Consider the following 21,058-nt stretch of genomic DNA (forward strand, 5'->3'; position numbering starts at 1 on the left):
AAGTAAGATGACTTAGATACGAGATTGAATGAAAGCCTGAGAAAGATGCTTTATGCAAGAGTTGTGAGGCTATCGAGAGCAGAAAGATATTTCTGGGGTCACCCTACCACTGAAAGGATATTGTTAAACTAGAAAGAGTGCAGCAAAGATTGACTAGGATACTACCGAGACTGGAAGGTTTGAATTATAAGGAGAGCTTGGTTTGGGCGGGACTTTTTTTCCTGGAGTGTAGGAGATTAAAGGGGTGACCTTAGAGGTCAATAAAATCTTACAGCCAACAGCTCTTCCCTATGGTAGGGGAGTCTAAAACCAAACAGCACAGGTTTAAGGTGAGAGGAGAGAGATACAAAAGGGTGAGAGGGGCAATTTTTTTGTACAGAGGGTAGCGACTGTCTGGAATGGGATGCTGGAGTGGTTGAAGCAAGTACAATTTTGTTATTTAAGAAACATTTCTACAAATATGTATATGGTGGAACATGAATCAAACACAGGCAAGTGAGACTAGTTTAATTGTGAAAACTAGGTGGCAAGGGTAAGTTGGGCTGAAGGGCCTGTTTCCAAGCTATGGACCTCTATGATTCTTTTTATAAATCATGTAAGTGACGGGGAAATGTTAAGAAAGAAACTGCGTACAGTCAGGCTGTTGCTCATGATGAATAAACTGTACTGCAGACTATTTGGACTGAATAGCCTCATTACACAATTAGTACTTCTGTACAAAATGTCAGTAAAGATATTTAAAAGCTTGAACTTTCGATAAGGTGGATAATCGGCCAGAGACCCAGTTACTGCCCAGTTTTAGCTGAGGTGAATGATCTTGTCCTTGCCACAATGTCCCCGTAATTCTACATGTCTCAGACAACGAAATGTTGGATCAAAATAATAAAATGATGGAAATACTGAGCAACAGCTGTGGCAAGGTAAGGTGTTTTTTATTTCAGGTCATGGCCTTTTTCTAAAACTAGGAAAAGATAAAAGATCTAATGGAACGAAAACAAAGTTGCTGGAAAAGTTCAGCTAAGTTCTGAGGAAGGGTCACCAGACCTGAAACGTTAATTCTGTTTTCTCCTCCACAGATGCTGCCAGACCTGCTGAGCTTTTCCAGCAACTTTATTTTCGTTCCTGATTTACAACATCTGCAGTTCTTTTGGGTTTTATGAAGAGATCTAATGGATTTTTAAGCAAGTGCAGAAGCAGGGAAAGAACAAAATGGAAGGTCTGGGTTTCTCACTTTTTTGGTTCTCATCTCCCTTCCCTCCCAGAACTTTGGTAGGGATGCTCCTTGATCTCACTCACTTTTTCTCATCACCCTCCTGCATTACCAATACCTCCAGTAGAATGCCACTATCAAACACCTCTTTGTTGGTCTCCTTTCAGCATTCCAATGGGGCTGGGCACTCTTTAACACACTGGTTCGGTCTTCAGTTGCTCCAAACAATCTCTTGGCTACCCACAGCACCTTCTGCAAGTGCAGGGGACGGTAACGTTTGTCTTTTCACTTCCTCCTTCCTCCCTCCTCAGTCCACAGCTTCTATACACTCCTTCCACGTTTTAAGGTAATTTACTTGTATTGCTTTCAATTAGTATTCTCTGACCCCCAATACAGTTTCTTCTCCACTAGGGACACCAAATGCAGATGGAGTAATGCTTTGTAGAACACCTCAGTTCAGTCTGCAAGCATTATCATAAACTTTACCTTTGCTTAACATTTTCATTCTCTGCCACACTGACTTTTCTGTTCTCCGCTTCCTCTGTTCCAGTGAAGTTCAATGTAACCTGAAGGATAGCACCTTCCCATTTACAACTGTCCAGACACAGATAAAAAGAAAATTGTGATCATACCTACAGTTTTTTTCAGACAACTGCTGTTTGTGATAATCTGCAATGCTTAATCAGTTACACTTCTTCATCTAGGACATACCTTTTTTTTAATATGTCCTTTTTATCATTCCCCTTGCACCTTCTTTTGTCATTTAATCTCCTCTGTCTTCTGCCCTGTCACAAAAATTCCCTGCTGTTCTCTCCTACACTCCCTTCAATTGCTTCTATGCTCTCAACCTGTCATATCACCTAAAGTTTCCCAATTCTAATGAAAGATTATTGTTCTAAAGCATCAAATGTATTTCTCTTTGCACAGATGCTGCCTGACCTAATTTTCCCAGAATTTTCTGTTTTTAGCACAAATTTCCAGTATCTGCAGTATTTAATTTCTGTGCGTGCAGAATCAATCTCTGATAAGATTTATACCAACTTATTTTCACAATAGCGGCAATTCATTAGTCCTATCTTAACTTTTGTACTAACTTCCTCTAGAAAATATTCACTGAGCCTGGAAGGTTACCCCTGGCGACGATCACCAAGCTACGTGAGTACAGCAGGGCAGAAATAGATGCTCAGAGTTGATGGGCGTGATTCAGTTCTGGAGCATTTAATACCTCAGGAACCCAAAGACTTCCTACATTCCTCAGTTGAAGAATGGGACTGCATTTACCTGATGGTTGTATATATCTTCTTTCAGAAAAACTGCCTAGTTATTTTATATCCACTGTGAATCCAGCTGGATCAAAATGAACTACAATATTTGACATTGTTGTTTCAGATTTAAAACAATATTACTAAATGAAGGGCTGTTTGTACATTCAGGTTTGTTTTTTTCTGGTTATTTCACAATCGTATTAATTGATAGTCATTACTTTTCTTCATCTGAAATATGAGCCTGATTTTAACTTCGCAAGTGAGTTTTGAAGAGTTAAATTCTTGTCCATAACTTCTATCAAATGGTTTTTTTAATTATACTGTTAAATATTATTTAATTAGTCAGCAAAGGAGAATTTTCACCTATCTCACATATGGTTGTTGATTTCAGTAGCATTTTAATCAAGTGTAACTAAATTCTTGTGCCACTACAAGGTTTTCCGGACTTTTGGTCTCTCACTGAGCATTGGTGGACTCTTGCTCTGGGCTCAGTGATGCTCCAGTGTAAACTGACTTCCTCACACTTGATATGTAGATTTCTGCTGCACTCTGAGTCCAGTGACATTCTGGCCCAAGATCCAGTCCCATTCTGATGGGTGGAGTATTACTCTAGATTTGGTGATAGTCCAGTTTAGGCTGCAGTCTCTCATGCAGCAAAGGGTAGATTCCTACTTGGGTTCTGGTTAAGCAACACTCCTGCACAAGCTCCAGTCTTGTGCCTAGTGACAGTCAGACTCTTAGTCTGTTCTGGGTCAGAGTCTCCAGTGTAGGTGAAGGTATTACAGATGAATTGAGTGGTTTCGGGCTGTGCCTAGCATCGGCTGGCACTTCACAAGCAATAATTGAAAACTGGCACTTTATGATGTAGTGCTTAATGTCGAGCCATTGATTTGTATGTTCTTTGCCACTTTAGTCTACATGGTTGTTTGTAACTCTTATTTATAAATAAATTGAAATATTTGTGTGTCTAATTCTGTGCAAAAGTAGTCTGCTTGCTTTGTAACCCAATGGATGTGGTTGATACTAATGAAATTTAGTTGGGCAAGAATTAAAAATATTTTTTGCATTCATTTAAATCATCCCAGAAATGATCACTCAGTTGCTGCTCCTTCCAATTTCTATTGTAATTCTTCAAGCTTATGCTTGTCTCAAACTAAACTTTTGTCCCTCCCATTTCTGATATTAAGCCCAAATCATCCACCTTTTTAAGGAATCTTGAATCATTAGTTTGAATAAAATCCCTGCAGTGTGGAAACAGGCCCCTTGGCTCAACAAGTCCACACCGACCCTTAGAGCATCCCCCTATTACCCACCTAATCTACACATCACTGAACACTACGAGCAATTTAGCTTGGCCAATTAATCTAGCCTGCATATCTTTGGACTGTAGGAGGAAACCCATGCATTCACAGGGAGAAAGTGCAAACTCCACACAGACATTTGCCCAAGGGTGGAATTGAACCCAGGTGCTGTGAGGCAGCAGTGCTAAGCACTGAGCCACAAAGTCTGGATGTTGTACAGCAACACCCACGTGCATGGGCTGTCCCAGTGCCTTGTTCAGTTATTGTCTTGGATTTCACACCCCTGTCTTTAACCCATGGGCAAGATCCTTTGCCTTCTGGGACATTGTTTTCAAAAGTGTTCTCCTATCCTGGATGGAGAACTGCAAATGATCTGTAGTGATCTCTCTCACATTCAAAATTGCAGGAAGAAATTGCCGGTAAGATTTTTCTCTTGTAACAAGGAGTCACCATGTTAGGCCATTCTTTCTGCAGGTGTTACTAATCCTCCCTATCCCACAGCTGTTTGACTCGCTTATTGGAACAGGAGAGATCAGTACTGTTGGGATGGTCTCCACCTGAATTGAGCTGGGACCAATGTTCTAGCGAAAAGGGTAAATGGGCTGGTCAACAGTTTTTAAACTAGAAAGTTAGAGGTGGGGAACGGTGAAACTTGCCCCGGTTGGAAACAAAGCAGCAGGTTAACATCTGTAGTGGTGTATTCAACTAAATGGAAAATATGAAAGAAATGACAGGGAAGGAGAATTCAGGAGAGGTGACTAAAATCTCCAACACAGACACAAATAGGAGGACCCAAGATAATAAAATGTGAGGCTGGATGAACACAGCAGGCCCAACAGCATCTCGGGAGCACAAAAGCTGATGTTTCGGGCCTAGACTCTGAAGGGTCTAGGCCTGAAACATCAGCTTTTGTGCTCCTGAGATGCTGCTGGGCTTGCTGTTTTCGTCCAGCCTCACATTTCATTATCTTGGATTCTCCAGCATCTGTAGTTCCCATTATCACAAACAGGAGGACAGTGTGTTTGGAAAATGCTAGCAATCAAACACTGGAAAAATGAATGAAAATGAGAAGAGGGAAGGTTAATACAGGACTGAATGTGTTTATATCTGAATACACACAGTATGAGGAATAAGGCAAATGAGCTTGTGGCACAGATGAAATTGGCAGGAATGACGTGGTAGGCATCACGGAGATGTGGATGCAAGGGGATCAGGATTTGGAACTAAATATCCAAGGATCTACATCCTGTAGAAAAAATATGCAGGTGGGCCAAGGGAGTGAGGTTGTCTTATTAGTGAGAAATGAAATTAAGTCAATAGGAATAAATGAAGTAGTGTCAGATGGTGTACAACCTGTGGGGGCAGAATTGAGGAACTACAAAGGTGAAAAAACCATAGCTGGTGTTGTGTACAGGCCTCCTAACAGTAGTCAGGAGCTGGGGTGCAAGATACACCGAGATAGAAAGGCAAAGTCACAGTGATCACGGGAAATTTCAATATGCAGGTGGACTAGGAAAATCATGTTGGTAGTGGATTGCAAAGAGTTTGTGGAATGTCTATGAAATGGCTTTTTGGAGCAGCTCATTGTGGAACCCACCAGGGAACAGGCAATTGCAACTGGGTTTAGTGTTGTGCAATGAGGCAGACTTTATAAAGAAGCTCAAGGTAAAGGAATCCTTAGGAGGCAGTGATCTTAAGATAGAATTCCCTCTGCAATTTGAGAGGGAGAAGATATTACAGCTGAATAAAGGTGACTAAAGGTTTGAGGGAGGAGCTTGGCAGAATTGACTGGAAAAGGAGCTGAGCAAAAAAGACAGTGGAACAACAATGGTAGGAGTTTCTGGGAGTAATTCAGGAGATGCAGTAAAAATGCATCCCTAGGGAAAAAGAAGCATGGTACAGGGACAATGAGGCAACCGTGGCTGACTAAGGAAGTCAGAGATAGCATAAAAACAAAAGAGAAAGCATTTAGTGTGGTGAAGGGCAGGGGGAAACCAGACAGCTGGGAAGCTTACAAGGACCAACACAGGGCAACAAGAAAAGAAATAAGAAGGGAGAAGATTAAATATGAGGGTAAGCTAGCTAGTGATATGAATGAAGACTATAAGAGTTTCTTCAGGTGCTTAAAAGGGCAAAAGAGAGGCAGAAATCGTCATTGGACCACTGGAGAATGACGGTAGAGAGATAATAGTGGGGAAGAAGGAAATGGCTGAGGAACTGAATAATTACATCGTGTCAGTCTTCACGTGACAGACTCGAGTAATATCCCAAAAATTCAAGAGTCGGGGCAGAGCTGAGTATGGAGGCCATCACCAAGGAAAAGGTGCAAGTAAAACTGGCCGAAAGGTGGATAAATAACCTGGACCAGGTGCCCTACTACCCAGAGTTCTAAAGGAGATAGCTGAAGAAATAGTGAAAGGATTAGTGGTGATCTTTCAGGAATCGCTAGAGTCAGGGAGGGTCCCAAAGGATTAGAAAATTGCAAACATGACACGCCTGTTTAAAAAGGGAGTAAGGCAAAAGATGGAAAATTACCAGCCAATTTAGCCGAACATCGGTCGTGGGTAAGATTTTGGATGAGATTTCTGATTATTTGGAAGTGTATCATAAAATAGAGCAAAGTCAGCATGATTTCATCAAGGAGAGGTCATGCCTGACAAATCTGTTAGAATTCTTTTGAGGAGGTAACGAACAGGGTAGACCAAGGAGAGCCAATGGATGTTTTCTACCTGGACTTCAAGAAGGTCTTTGACAAGGTTCCACACAGGACGCTGGGCTCGTAATATTAGAGGCAAGGTGCTAGCATGGATTGAAGATTGGCTGTCTGGCAAAAGCAGAGAGTGGGAATAAAAGGGTCTTCCTCAGGATGGCAGCTGGTGACGAGTGGTGTTCCACAAGGGTCAGTGCTAGGACCACACCTTTTCACTTTATACATTAATGATCTAGACAAAGGAACTGTGGGCATTCTGGCTGAGTTTGCAGACAATACAAAGATAAAGGGACAGGTAGTATTGAGGAGGTGGGGACGCTGCAGAAGGATTGGGACAGGTTAGGACAGTGGGCAAAGATGTGGCAGATGGAGTACAAGATAGGAAAGTGAGGTCATACACTTTGGTAGGAAAAATGAAAGCATGGACTATTTTCTAAATGGGGAGAAAATTCAGAAGTCTGAACTGCAAAGAGATTTAGGAGTTCTAGTCCAGGATTCTGTCAAGGTAAACTTGCAGGTTGAGTCAGTAGTCAGGAAGGCAAATGCAATGTTGGCATTTATTTTGAGAGGACTTGAATATAAAAGCGGGGATACACTACTGAGGCTTTATAACATTTGGAGTATTGTGTGCAGTTTTGGGCCCCATATCTCAGGAAGGATATACTGACTCTTGAGCGGGTTCAGAGGAGGTTCACGAGAATGGTCCCAGGAATGGAAAGCTTAACATAGGAGAATGTTTGAGGACTCTGGGACTATACTCATTGGAGTTTAGAAAGTGGGGGGGGGGGGGGGGGGGGGTGGAATCTAATTGAAACTTTCAGAATACTGAATGGCCTGGACAGTGTGGACGTTGGGAAGATGCTTCCATTGGTAGGAGAGTCTAGGACCCAAGGGCACAGCCTTAGAGAAAAAGGAAGAGCTTTTAGAATGGAGATAAGGAGAGACTTCTTCAGCCAGAGGGTGGTAAATCTATGGAATTCACTGCCACAGAAGGCTGTGAAGGCCAGGTCATTGAGTACACTTAAGACTGAGAAGGATAGGTTCTTGATTATCAAGGGTTACAAGGAGAAAGCAGGAGATTGGAGTTGAAGAACTTATCAGCCATGATTGAATGGCAGAGCAGACTTGATGGGCTGAATGGCCTAACTTCTGCTCCTATGTCTTATGGTCACTGTATCCAGTCCTGCTGCAAATTGAAGATATCAGTACCACCCAGTTCTGTATAATACATGCTTTTGTCTACACCAGTCATTGAGGTAATTGGGAGATTTTGCAAGGTAAGGAAAGGATAACATGTATTTATTGGCTCCTGCATGACTTGCTTGATTATTTGAAATAGCCCCAATGGTTCAGCAATTACCATCATTATATGGTAGGATCAAGGTTGGGGTTTGGGGTCTAGTTTGGGAACAGCACAATGCGGCTTGGATTGGAGCTGGTGGTGGTACTGCAAAGCTCATTACAAATTTAATGAATTGTGGGAATCATGAACCACAGCATATTGGATAATGCTTGAGTTTTAATCTGCAATGAGATGGGAGGGGTTGGGAACACCATTTAACCTCTTCCACCTACCTGGATGATACCATCTGTGGCACAGTTAATCTTACCTGACTGGAAGTTGCCTTATTGGAGCATGTTCATGTAGAGCCATGAGAAACTAGAGCAGAGAATAGTGCACAGACAAGAGTTATCAGTGCTTGTACCTCTTAGCATTCCCTGGCACTGGTACGTTACTTTATGACTAATGCTCTGGATTTGGTGGATTCTTTTGAACGTTGAGTTCTTGTTAATTTTATTCTTGCCATATGGATTCCAAAAAAAATCTGGCCTTTCAAACCAGCTCAAAAAAATCTGTTGAAAAGAGTCCTGAATCTCTAACTTTTCTTTAAGTCAATATGTTAAATTTTTTTTTACATGACTAGGATTTAGCAAGTGTCCAAGGGTAACATTCAGAGTGACCTCACATGTGATATCTTATCACATCTAGGTATACGGTGAAACAAAGCAAAAATTTTTAAACTTAACTTGAGGTTGTATTTACCCCAACTGATGATGTAGCCGTTACAATTTGTTAGAATAGCTTCCGTAGAACGGAGTGACTGAGGTCTCCTTGAAGACGTGTTGGATTTGAAAGTATAAACTCATTGAAAAGAATCTCAACCTTCAATTAAAAAGCCCACATTTATATCAAGAAAACATATGAATTATTTATTATTGACTCTCATCTATTGTCAAACCAATCTGAAATCATATACAAGTACAAGGAAAACAAAAATTTAAAACAAACGCAAGAAAAAAAGATACATTATGTATATAAGCTAAGAGCTTCACTGTGCTAAAGGTGGTTGTGAGGGAGGGAGGATGTGACCTCCTTTCCGGATTAGTGTCCCAATTTCATCTTTCAGTTTGTTAATTTCTTTTGCTTGTTGTTCCACAATTTTCATCAAGTCCTGCCTCTCTTCCAATGTTGCCTTTTGCTTCTGAATCTCAGCACCCTAGATCAAGAACAGTAATGTTCACAATCAGGTCCAAATGACTTCAGTTTGTATTCACGATATCAGCTTGTACTGTAGTGAGTATAAATTAGGAAACTATTAAAGCTCAGAGACTGTATGAGACAGACCAGTATATGTGCACTGAAAAAATTCTCAACTGTTATTTTTCCCATTAGTGCTAAATCACTGTAAACCAAATAACGATGAACAGGGAAGGCCATAGCGGGCAGGTCTCTGGCACTGAGCCTGGCCCTGCGGCACAGCAGAGAAGCGGGGAGAATAGGAGAGCAATTGTAGTGGGAGATTCAAAAGTAAGAGGCACTAACAGGCGGTTCTGTGGACACAAATGAGATGAAAGGATGGTATGTTGCCTCCCGAGTGCCAGGGTCCATGATGTCTCGGATCGTGCCTTCAAGACCCTTGAGGGGGAGGCTAAGCAAACAGCAGTCATAGTACACATCGTAGAAAAAGGACAGAGAACGTGAAAAACGAGTACAGGGAGTTAGGTTGGAAGCTAAAGTTCAGGACAAACAGGGTGGTTATCTCTGGATTACTACCAGTGCCACGTGATAATGCGGTAAGAAATAGGCAGAGAGTGCAGCTAAACACTTGGCTACAGGGCTGGTGTAGGAGGGAGGGCTTCCATTATGTGGATAATTGGAGCATGTCCTGGGGAAGGTGGGACCTGTAGAGTAAGGACGCGTTGCATCTGAACCGGAAGGGCACAACTATCCTGGGAGGGAGGTGTGCTCGAGACATATGGGATGGTTTAAACTAGTTTGGCAGGGGTTGGGGTACCAGATTTATAATTCAGAGGATGAGGTATTCTGCCTTCCAACAGACACAACAGGAAGTGAGGTTATTTATAAAGAAATGCGGTCCATGGAGTGCAATTGTGGACACGGATGGTTTGAGGTGGGTATACTTCAATGCTATAAGTATCAGAAATAAGGCAGATGAACTTAGAGCACGTTGGGAATTGGAAATACAATGTTGTGGCCGTTACGGAGTCTTGGGTAACTCAGGGAGATGAATGATTGTTGGGAGTTCTGGAATTTAGGTGCTTTAAAAGAAATAGGGAGGGTGGTAAAAGGGGCAGGGGAGTGGCATTTGCTAGCCAGGGCGAGTATAGCAGCTACTGAAAAGCAATTCGAGAATAATATGTCTACCAAGTCAGTTTGGGTTGAGGTCAGGAACAAGAAAGGAGCGGTCACTTTGGGAGTTTTTTTTACAGACCCACTAAAGTTGTGGAGAAGTAGAGGAGCAGATTGGGAGGCAGATGCTGGAAAGGTACAGAAATCATAGGGTTGCAGTCATGGATGACTTCAACTTTCCAAATATTGATTGAAAACATTTTAGTTGTAATGGTTTAGATGGAGTGGATTTTGTCCAGTGTGTTTAGGAAGGACTCCTGACCACAGTATGTAGATAGACCATCAATGAGGAGAGGCCATTTTGGATTTGGTGCTTGGCAATGAACTGAGCCAAGTGTTAGACCTGTTGGTAGGAGAGCATTTTGACGGTACTGATCATAACTCAGAGATAATGGGAACTGCAGATGCTGGAGATTCCAAGATAATAAAATGTGAGGCTGGATGAACACAGCAGGCCAAGCAGCATCTCAGGAGCACAAAAGCTGACGTTTCGGGCCTAGACCCTTCATCAGAGAGGGGGATGGGGGGAGGGAACTGGAATAAATAGGGAGAGAGGGGGAGGCGGACCGAAGATGGAGAGTAAAGAAGATAGGTGGAGAAGGTGTGGGTGGGGAGGTAGGGAGGGGATAGGTCAGTCCAGGGAAGACGGACAGGTCAAGGAGGTGGGATGAGGTTAGTAGGTAGCTGGGGGTGCGGCTTGGGGTGGGAGGAAGGGATGGGTGAGAGGAAGAACCGGTTAGGGAGGCAGAGACAGGTTGGACTGGTTTTGGGATGCAGTGGGTGGGGGGGAAGAGCTGGGCTGGTTGTGTGGTGCAGTGGGGGGAGGGGATGAACTGGGCTGGTTTAGGGATGCAGTGGGGGAAGGGGAGATTTTGAAACTGGTGAAGTCCACATTGATACCATATGGCTGCAGGGTTCCCAGGCGGAATATGAGTTGCTGTTCCTGCAACCTTCGGGTGGCATCATTGTGGCAGTGCAGGAGGCCCATGATGGACATGTCATCAAGAGAATGGGAGGGGGAGTGGAAATGGTTTGCGACTGGGAGGTGCAGTTGTTTGTTGCGAACTGAGCGGAGGTGTTCTGCAAAGCGGTCCCCAAGCCTCCGCTTGGTTTCCCCAATGTAGAGGAAGCCGCACCGGGTACAGTGGATGCAGTATACCACATTGGCAGATGTGCAGGTGAACCTCTGCTTAATGTGGAATGTCATCTTGGGGCCTGGGATGGGGGTGAGGGAGGAGGTGTGGGGACAAGTGTAGCATTTCCTGCGGTTGCAGGGGAAGGTGCCGGGTGTGGTGGGGTTGGAGGGCAGTGTGGAGCGAACAAGGGAGTCACGGAGAGAGTGGTCTCTCCGGAAAGCAGACAGGGGTGGGGATGGAAAAATGTCTTGGGTGGTGGGGTCGGATTGTAAATGGCGGAAGTGTCGGAGGATAATGCGTTGTATCCGGAGGTTGGTAGGGTGGTGTGTGAGAACGAGGGGGATCCTCTTGGGGCGGTTGTGGCGGGGGCGGGGTGTGAGGGATGTGTCGCGGGAGACGCGGTCAAGGGCGTTCTCAATCACCGTGGGGGGGAAGTTGCGGTCCTTAAAGAACTTGGACATCTGGGATGTGCGGGAGTGGAATGTCTTATCGTGGGAGCAGATGCGGCGGAGGCGGAGGAATTGGGAATAGGGGATGGAATTTTTGCAGGAGGGTGGGTGGGAGGAGGTGTATTCTAGGTAGCTGTGGGAGTCGGTGGGCTTGAAATGGACATCAGTTACAAGCTGGTTGCCTGAGATGGAGACTGAGAGGTCCAGGAAGGTGAGGGATGTGCTGGAGATGGCCCAGGTGAACTGAAGGTTGGGGTGGAAGGTGTTGGTGAAGTGGATGAACTGTTCGAGCTCCTCTGGGGAGCAAGAGGCAGCGCCGATACAGTCATCAATGTACCGGAGGAAGAGGTGGGGTTTGGGGCCTGTGTAGGTGCGGAAGATGGACTGTTCCACGTAACCTACAAAGAGGCAGGCATGGCTGGGGCCCATGCGGGTGCCCATGGCCACCCCCTTAGTCTGTAGGAAGTGGGAGGAGTCAAAAGAGAAGTTATTGAGTGTGAGGACGAGTTCCGCTAGGCGGATGAGAGTGTCGGTGGAGGGGGCCTGGTCGGGCCTGCGGGACAGGAAGAAGCGGAGGGCCTTGAGGCCATCTCCATGCGGAATGCAGGTGTACAGGGACTGGACGTCCATGGTGAATATGAGGTGTTGGGGGCCAGGGAATTGGAAGTTCTGGAGGAGGTGGAGGGCGTGGGTGGTGTCACGGACATAGGTGGGGAGTTCCTGGACCAAAGGGGAGAAAATGGAGTCCAGATGGGTGGAGATGAGTTCGGTGGGGCAGGAGCAGGCTGAGACGATGGGTCGACCAGGGCAGGCAGGTTTGTGGATTTTGGGAAGGAGATAGAAACGGGCCGTGCGGGGTTGGGGAACAATGAGGTTGGAGGCTGTGGGTGGGAGGTCCCCTGAGGTGATGAGGTCATGAATGGTGTTGGAAGTCACAAGTCCTCCTCCTGGACACCACCCCCAGGCCTCCTACCCTCCCTCGACCTCTTCATCTCCAACTGCCGTCGAGACATTAACCGCCTCAACCTCTCCACCCCTCTCACCCACTCCAACCTCTCCCCCGCAGAACGGGCAGCCCTCCGCTCCCTCCGCTCCAACCCCAACCTCACCATCAAACCCGCAGACAAGGGTGGCGCAGTGGTAGTATGGCGTACTGACCTCTACATCGCCGAGGCCAGACGCCAACTCTCCGACACCACCTCCTACCGCCTCCTCGATCATGACCCCACACCCGAGCATCAAACCATCATCTCCAACACCATTCATGACCTCATCACCTCAGGGGACCTCCCACCCACAGCCTCCAACCTCATTGTTCCCCAACCCCGCACGGCCCGTTTCTATCTCCTTCCCAAAATCCACAAACCTGCCTGCCCTGGTCGACCCATCGTCTCAGCCTGCTCCTGCCCCACCGAACTCATCTCCACCCATCTGGACTCCATTTTCTCCCCTTTGGTCCAGGAACTCCCCACCTATGTCCGTGACACCACCCACGCCCTCCACCTCCTCCAGAACTTCCAATTCCCTGGCCCCCAACACCTCATATTCACCATGGACGTCCAGTCCCTGTACACCTGCATTCCGCATGGAGATGGCCTCAAGGCCCTCCGCTTCTTCCTGTCCCGCAGGCCCGACCAGGCCCCCTCCACCGACACTCTCATCCGCCTAGCGGAACTCGTCCTCACACTCAATAACTTCTCTTTTGACTCCTCCCACTTCCTACAGACTAAGGGGGTGGCCATGGGCACCCGCATGGGCCCCAGCTATGCCTGCCTCTTTGTAGGTTACGTGGAACAGTCCTTCTTCCGCACCTACACAGGCCCCAAACCCCACCTCTTCCTCCGGTACATTGATGACTGTATCGGCGCTGCCTCTTGCTCCCCAGAGGAGCTCGAACAGTTCATCCACTTCACCAACACCTTCCACCCCAACCTTCAGTTCACCTGGGCCATCTCCAGCACATCCCTCACCTTCCTGGACCTCTCAGTCTCCATCTCAGGCAACCAGCTTGTAACTGATGTCCATTTCAAGCCCACCGACTCCCACAGCTACCTAGAATACACCTCCTCCCACCCACCCTCCTGCAAAAATTCCATCCCCTATTCCCAATTCCTCCGCCTCCGCCGCATCTGCTCCCACGATAAGACATTCCACTCCCGCACATCCCAGATGTCCAAGTTCTTTAAGGACCGCAACTTCCCCCCCACGGTGATTGAGAACGCCCTTGACCGCGTCTCCCGCATTTCCCGCGACACATCCCTCACACCCCGCCCCCGCCACAACCGCCCCAAGAGGATCCCCCTCGTTCTCACACACCACCCTACCAACCTCCGGATACAACGCATCATCCTCCGACACTTCCGCCATTTACAATCCGACCCCACCACCCAAGACATTTTTCCATCCCCACCCCTGTCTGCTTTCCGGAGAGACCACTCTCTCCGTGACTCCCTTGTTCGCTCCACACTGCCCTCCAACCCCACCACACCCGGCACCTTCCCCTGCAACCGCAGGAAATGCTACACTTGTCCCCACACCTCCTCCCTCACCCCCATCCCAGGCCCCAAGATGACATTCCACATTAAGCAGAGGTTCACCTGCACATCTGCCAATGTGGTATACTGCATCCACTGTACCCGGTGCGGCTTCCTCTACATTGGGGAAACCAAGCGGAGGCTTGGGGACCGCTTTGCAGAACACCTCCGCTCAGTTCGCAACAAACAACTGCACCTCCCAGTCGCAAACCATTTCCACTCCCCCTCCCATTCTCTTGATGACATGTCCATCATGGGCCTCCTGCACTGCCACAATGATGCCACCCGAAGGTTGCAGGAACAGCAACTCATATTCCGCCTGGGAACCCTGCAGCCATATGGTATCAATGTGGACTTCACCAGTTTCAAAATCTCCCCTTCCCCCACTGCATCCCTAAACCAGCCCAGTTCATCCCCTCCCCCCACTGCACCACACAACCAGCCCAGCTCTTCCCCCCCACCCACTGCATCCCAAAACCAGTCCAACCTGTCTCTGCCTCCCTAACCGGTTCTTCCTCTCACCCATCCCTTCCTCCCACCCCAAGCCGCACCCCCAGCTACCTACTAACCTCATCCCACCTCCTTGACCTGTCCGTCTTCCCTGGACTGACCTATCCCCTCCCTACCTCCCCACCCACACCTTCTCCACCTATCTTCTTTACTCTCCATCTTCGGTCCGCCTCCCCCTCTCTCCCTATTTATTCCAGTTCCCTCCCCCCATCCCCCTCTCTGATGAAGGGTCTAGGCCCGAAACGTCAGCTTTTGTGCTCCTGAGATGCTGCTTGGCCTGCTGTGTTCATCCAGCCTCACATTTTATTATCCTGATCATAACTCTGTTACTTTTACAATAGTCATGGAAAAGAATAGGTACATACAGCATGGTAAGGTTTATAATTGGGGGAAGGGTAATTACAATTCTGTTAGACAAGAACTGGGTAACATAAAATGGGAACAGATGCTGTCAGGGTACAGCACTATTGAAACGTGTAGATTGTTTAAGGAATGCACACTGCGTGTGCTCAAAATGTTTGTCCCTAGCAGGCAGGGAAGATGTGGTCGAGTGAGGGAGCCTTGGTTCTCAAGGGAGGTCGACCGACTGGCTAGGAGGAAGGAGGAGGCTTGTGTAAGGTTTAGGAAACAAGAAACGGAAAAGGCTCTAGAGGGATACAAGTTATCCAGGAAGGACCTGAAGAAAGAGCTTGGGAGAGCTATAAGGGGGCATGAGAAAACCTTGGCGGATAGGATCAAGGAAAACTCCAAGGCTTTTTACACGTATGTGCAGAACAAGAGAATGACCAGAGAAAGGGTAGGGCCAATCAATGATGTAAAGGGAATTTGTGCACAGAGCCTTAAGAGATAGCAGAGGTCCTTAATGAACACCTTTCTTCGGTATTCACAACTGAGAGGGACCTAGTTATACAGAAGGGTAGTGTGAAACGGACTGGTAGGCTAGAGGAGGTCGAAGCGCTAGGAATTTTGAGCAAGTTGAGGATAGATAAGGCCCCTGGGCCTGATGGGATATATCCAAGGATTCTACACGAAGCGAGGGATGAGATCGCAGGGCCTTTGTCAATGATCTTTTCATCCTCACTGTCCATGGGTATAGTGCCGGAAGATTGGACAGAGGCAAACATCATTCCCTTGTTCAAAAAAGGGAATAGGGATAACCCCAGAAATTACAGACCAGTTAGTCTTGCGTCAGTGGTGTAATTATTGGAAAGGGCTCTAAGAGATAGGATTTATGATCACTTGGAAAGGCACATTTTGATTCGTGATAGTCAGCATGGATTTGTGAGGGGTAAATCATACCTCACAAACCTGACTGAATTCTTTGAACAGGTGACCAAACAGGTGGATGAAGGTGGAGCAGTGGATGTGGTGTACATGGGTTTAAGTAAGGCATTTGATAAGCTTCCCCATGCTAGGCTCATGCAGAAGGTAAGGAGGCATGGAATAGGGGGAAATGTGGCAGATTGGATTCAGAATTGGCTGACCCTTAGAAGACAAAGGGTGGTAGTGAACTGAAAATATTCAACATGGTGCTCAGTTCAGAGTGGTGTACCACAAGGATTTGTGATTTTTGTAAACGATTTGGATGAAGAAGTAGAAGGGTGGATAAGCAAGTTCACAGAGGATACGAAGGTGGGTCACATTGTGGAGAGTGCGGAGGGCTGTTCTAGTTACAAAGGGACATTGATAGAATGCAGAGCTGGGCTGAGAAGTGGCAGATGGAGTTTAATCCTGAAAACTATGAGGTAGTTTGTTTTAGAAGGACAAACTTGAAAGCAGAATACAGGGTTAACGCAAAGATTCTTAGCACTGTGGAGGAGCAGAGGGATCTTGGTGTTCATGTTCACAGTTCCCTGAAAGCTGCCACCCAGGTGGATAGAGTTGTTAAGAAGGCATATGGTATGTTAGCTTTCATTAATAGAGGAATCGAGTTCAAGAGCCGTAAAATCATGCTTCAGCTATATAAAAGCCTGGTTCGGCCACACCTGGAGAATTGTGTTCAGTTCTGGTCACCTCATTACAGGAAAGATGTGGAAGCGTTGGAAAAGATGCAGAGGAGATTTACCGGGATGTTGCCTGGAATGGAAGGAAGGTCTTACAAGGAAAGGTTGAGAGAGCTAGGGCTTTTCTTTTTAGAACAACAAAGGATGAGAGGGAACTTGATAGAGGTGTACAAAATGATCAGAGGTATAGATAGAGTGGACAGCCAGGGACTTTTTCCTAGGGTGGAGGTAGCTATTACGAGGAGGGCAGCATAGTTTTAAAGTGAGTGGAGGTAGATACAAGGGAGATGTCAGAGGTAGGTTCTATACTTAAAGAGCAGTCGGGGTGTGGAATGCATTGCCGGTGAGGGTAGTGTGTTGGCCTCATTAGGGGCATTTAAGTGGCTATTAGATAGGCATGTGCAAGAAAGTATAGGGTAGGAGTGGAGGTTAGATAGACCTTAGGTTTTGGGTAAAAGTTCGGCACAACATCGTGGGCCAAGCAGCCTGTACTGTTCTATGTTTTATATTAGATGTGAGATCCCTAAATTTCAATCTTTAGAGATTAAAAAACTGAATTGCTAAGTGTAGAATCAATCATAAAATTCCCAGAGTGCGGAAACAGGCCATTCGGCCCAACAAGTCTACAATGACCCTCCAATGTGCATCCCACCCAAACCCACACCTCCACTCTATCCCTGTAATGTTACATTTCCTGTGGTTAATGCATCTAACCTACACATCCCTGGCCACTATGGACAACTTAGCATGGCCAATTCACCTCACTTGCACATCTTTGGACGATGCAAGGAAACCATAGCACCCGGCAGAAACCTACGCTGACGTGGGGAGATCATGCAAACTCTACAAATTCGCCCGAGGTTGGATTCGAACCTGGCGCTGTGAGGCAGCAATGCTAGCCATTGAGCCACTGTTCTGCCCTTTTTTGGGGCCCAAAACCCCGTTTCTTCCATTCCAGGATGATCTTCTGTTGCCTCACAGCCATCACAAGAATCAACAGCTTTGTAGTAGCCAGCTTCCTGCACTAGTGTCTTCTCAATAGCTGGCAGCTCTGGTTGACTGAATGCTTTCCACCTACAGACTGTACTCCCTCCTGGATCAGCACAGGGGCTGAAAAGGTAGCTCCAATTCCACTGACTGTTAACAATTAGAACAGCAATACACAAATATAAGTCCTGAAATTAACGGGAAATCTGGACTTGCACCCCAAGAAGAACAATTAAGGAAACAGTCAATTTTTAATAATGAAGATGCTGCTGAAGCTGATGAGCAAGATGTGCATGAACAGGAGAACAGGATAAGATTGGATTAGAGGATGTCAGGATGATTAACTTGCTTAGCAGTTTGGTAAGAATGCATTTTTGAACTGTCATGTTTGGTCTGAATTTATATATAATTCAGATAAATGTGAGCTGCTGCATTTGGGAAAGTAAAATCAGGACATAACTTATACCCTTAATGATAATGTTGCTGAACAAAGAGACCTTGGAGTACAGGATCAAAATTCTTTGAAAGTGGAGTTGCAGGTAGAAAGCATAGGGAAGGAGGTGTATGGTATGGTTGCCTCTATTGATCAGTACGTTGACTATAGGAATTGGTGGGTCATCTTGCACAGGACATTAGTTAGGCCACTTTTGGGATACTGTTTGCAGTTCTGGTCTCCCTGCTATAGGAAAGAATTTGTGAAACTTTAAAGGGTTCAGAAAAGATTTACAAGGATGTTGCTATGGTTGGCAGGTTTGAGCTACAGGGTGAGGCTGAATAGGCTGGGGGTATTTTCCCTGGAGCTTTGGAGGCTGAAGGGTGACCTTTATAAAGGTTTATAAAATCATGAAGGATGTGGGTAGGGTGAATAGCCAAGGTCTTTTTCCTAAGGTGTCAAAGTCCAAAATTAGAGGGCATAATTTTTGGGTGAGAGGGGAAAGATTTAAAAGGGACCCAAGGGGCAACTTTTTCATGCAGAGGGTAGTGCAGAGACAGAATGAGCTAGAGGAAGTGGTGGAGGCTGGTACAGTTACAACTTTTAAAAGGCATCTGGATGGGTGTATGAAGAGGAGGGGTTTAGTGGAATATGGGGAAAATGCTGGCAAATGGGGCTAGGTTAATTTAGGACATCTGTTAGGCATGGATGGGTTGGACTGAAGGGTCTGTTCCTGTACTGTACATCTACATATGACTTTTCCTAAGCTCAGAGAATAGAACAAAAATCTCGTGAAATGAGGGCATGCAAATCAGCTCTTTGTGTTTTGCTAGATGTTAGCAATTAGATTCAACTTGATAAATTGCTACAGTAGATATTATCAATGTTCTTCAACATCATTTATTGTCCAGCTGTGTGGTGTCCTCTGGTCATTCAGTCTACCATATACTGGAAATGGAGTGGCATGTAGCCAGACTGCATAAAGATAGCAAGTTCCTTCTCTGAGACTAGCTAAATTTTTACAACAATCTGGTGGGTCCACGGTCATGCTATAGAATATTATAGACATGTGTTTGTATGGAATGTATGGAAAAAATGGATACAGATTTGAAAGACAATAACACATTAAAGAATTTGGTGAAAGAAAAGAAGAATGGAAGTATGGCTGTAGTTCACAAACAGTGTGGGGGTGGGGGTGCCTGTCAACTTGGGTGTTTTCAGAACATAGTAACTGATGAGAAGGAGTCATTATCAAGAGAATACAGACATCAGTGACTTTCGCAATGAACTTACTAACATAAGTTTTGAGAAGCTGTTTCTTCTAATTAGGAAACGTGTGAAGTTCACACATTCAGTTATTGCTAGCCTGGATACGGACTTTGACAACAAGATCTTTGGAAAGGGAAGTTGGAGAGCTCAGAGCTAGAAACTTTTATAGAAATAAGTGTATAGAATGTTTTACAACTGAAACACAATCCTACAGAGGATGTAAACAGTAGTCTATCTGTTTGAACTGGACATTTATATTTCATCACTTCCTTGCTGATGCAGCAAATTGCTTTAACTTGAAACTGCTCGTTATAAACCTGAATAAATAGTTAAAATTTACCTTATAACTTTTGTTTTGACAATAGCCCAGAACCGTATTGGTTGATAGAGAAAGGAGCATCTTTGGAATAACCAAATGCTCTGCTGCATCCTGGGAAACTGCAATTTTATACATGGATGAATCCATGAGTGAAAATAGCAAAAAGAAAACCTGCGGATGCTGAAAAACAGAAATTGCTGGAAAAACTCAGCAGGTCTGGCAGAATCTGTGGATAGAAAGCAAAATTAACGGTTGGGTCCAATGACCCTCCATCAGCACTAGTTGTTGCTTGCAAAAGATTAATCTGGTGCGCCCAACTTGAAGTATTGCGTACAGTTCTGGTCACCACATTATAGGGAGGACGTGGAAGCATTGGAAAGGGTGCAGAAGAGATTTACCAGAATGTTGCCTGGTATAGAGGGAAGGTCTTCTAAGGAAAGGCTGAGGGACTTGAGGCTGTTTTCATTAGAAAGAAGAAGGTTAAGAGGTTACTTAATAGAGACATACAAGATGATCAGAGGATTAGATAGGGTGGACAGTGAGAGCCTTTTTCCTCTGATGGTGATGGCTAGCATGAGGAGACATGGCTTTAAATTAAGGGGTGAGAGATATAGGACAGATGTCAGAGGTAGGTTCTTTACTCAGAGAGTAGTAAGGGCATGGAATGCAACAGTAGTAGACTCGCCAACTTTAAGGGCATTTAAATGGTCATAGGATAAACATCTGGAAGATAATGGAATAGTGTAGGTTAGATGGGCTTCAGATTGGTTTCACAGGTCAGCGCAACATTGAGGACCGAAGGGTTTGTACTGCGCTGTAATGTTCTATGTTCTATGTTCTATATATGCTGAAGATGGGGTGGGGGAGGGGTGGTCGCAGAGTGGCTCCATCTCCACCTACTCTTTATTCCTTCCTCTTCCTCCATTTCAGCATATATACCAACCTTTCCCTAGTTAATTTCAGTAAAAATAGCAAGTTGTCTGAATTTTAAAAGAGGTTGAGACCTTCAAGGAAAACCTTTTGACTTTTAAAGCAAAGGCTTAAATCAGGTTCCAACCTACTTGATAGCTCATTTGGGTCAAACAGCCCAGCCTTTGGTGCTACAGTCAATTAGCACTGTAGGTGCTGTGAACAATTGTGAAAGATGGATTGCATCACTAAAGCTGAGACTTTATTTCTAAAGAAAACATGATCTTGGCATGCAATCCAAAGAAACAAATAATGGGATCCTGGTGGGAATCCACCAACATCAGCTTCACAAGGGCCATTTCTACTTCTCA

General features: G+C 45.5%; 2 protein-coding genes across 13 annotated transcripts in view; one reads left to right on the top strand and one right to left on the bottom strand.

Annotated features, from left to right (window-relative positions):
- grtp1a (growth hormone regulated TBC protein 1a) overlaps nt 1-3,446 on the top strand; it is a 61,387-nt gene extending 57,941 nt beyond the window's left edge. For all 4 annotated transcript variants that reach the window (XM_048540381.2, XM_059650446.1, XM_059650445.1 and 1 more), the window contains one exon: nt 2,314-3,446. In XM_048540381.2, the coding sequence (XP_048396338.1) occupies nt 2,314-2,403 (90 nt within the window). In that variant the 3' untranslated portion in view covers nt 2,404-3,446. The remainder of the gene's footprint in view (nt 1-2,313) is intronic.
- A 5,269-nt stretch (nt 3,447-8,715) lies between these two features.
- LOC125457321 (cilia- and flagella-associated protein 44) overlaps nt 8,716-21,058 on the bottom strand; it is a 199,082-nt gene continuing 186,739 nt past the window's right edge. For all 9 annotated transcript variants that reach the window (XM_059650451.1, XM_059650450.1, XM_059650449.1 and 6 more), the window contains one exon: nt 8,716-8,984. In XM_059650451.1, coding sequence (XP_059506434.1) covers nt 8,817-8,984 — 168 coding nt within the window. In that variant the 3' untranslated portion in view covers nt 8,716-8,816. The remainder of the gene's footprint in view (nt 8,985-21,058) is intronic.

The sequence above is a fragment of the Stegostoma tigrinum genome, chromosome 12 (assembly GCF_030684315.1).
Source record: "Stegostoma tigrinum isolate sSteTig4 chromosome 12, sSteTig4.hap1, whole genome shotgun sequence".
NCBI lineage: Eukaryota > Metazoa > Chordata > Chondrichthyes > Orectolobiformes > Stegostomatidae > Stegostoma > Stegostoma tigrinum.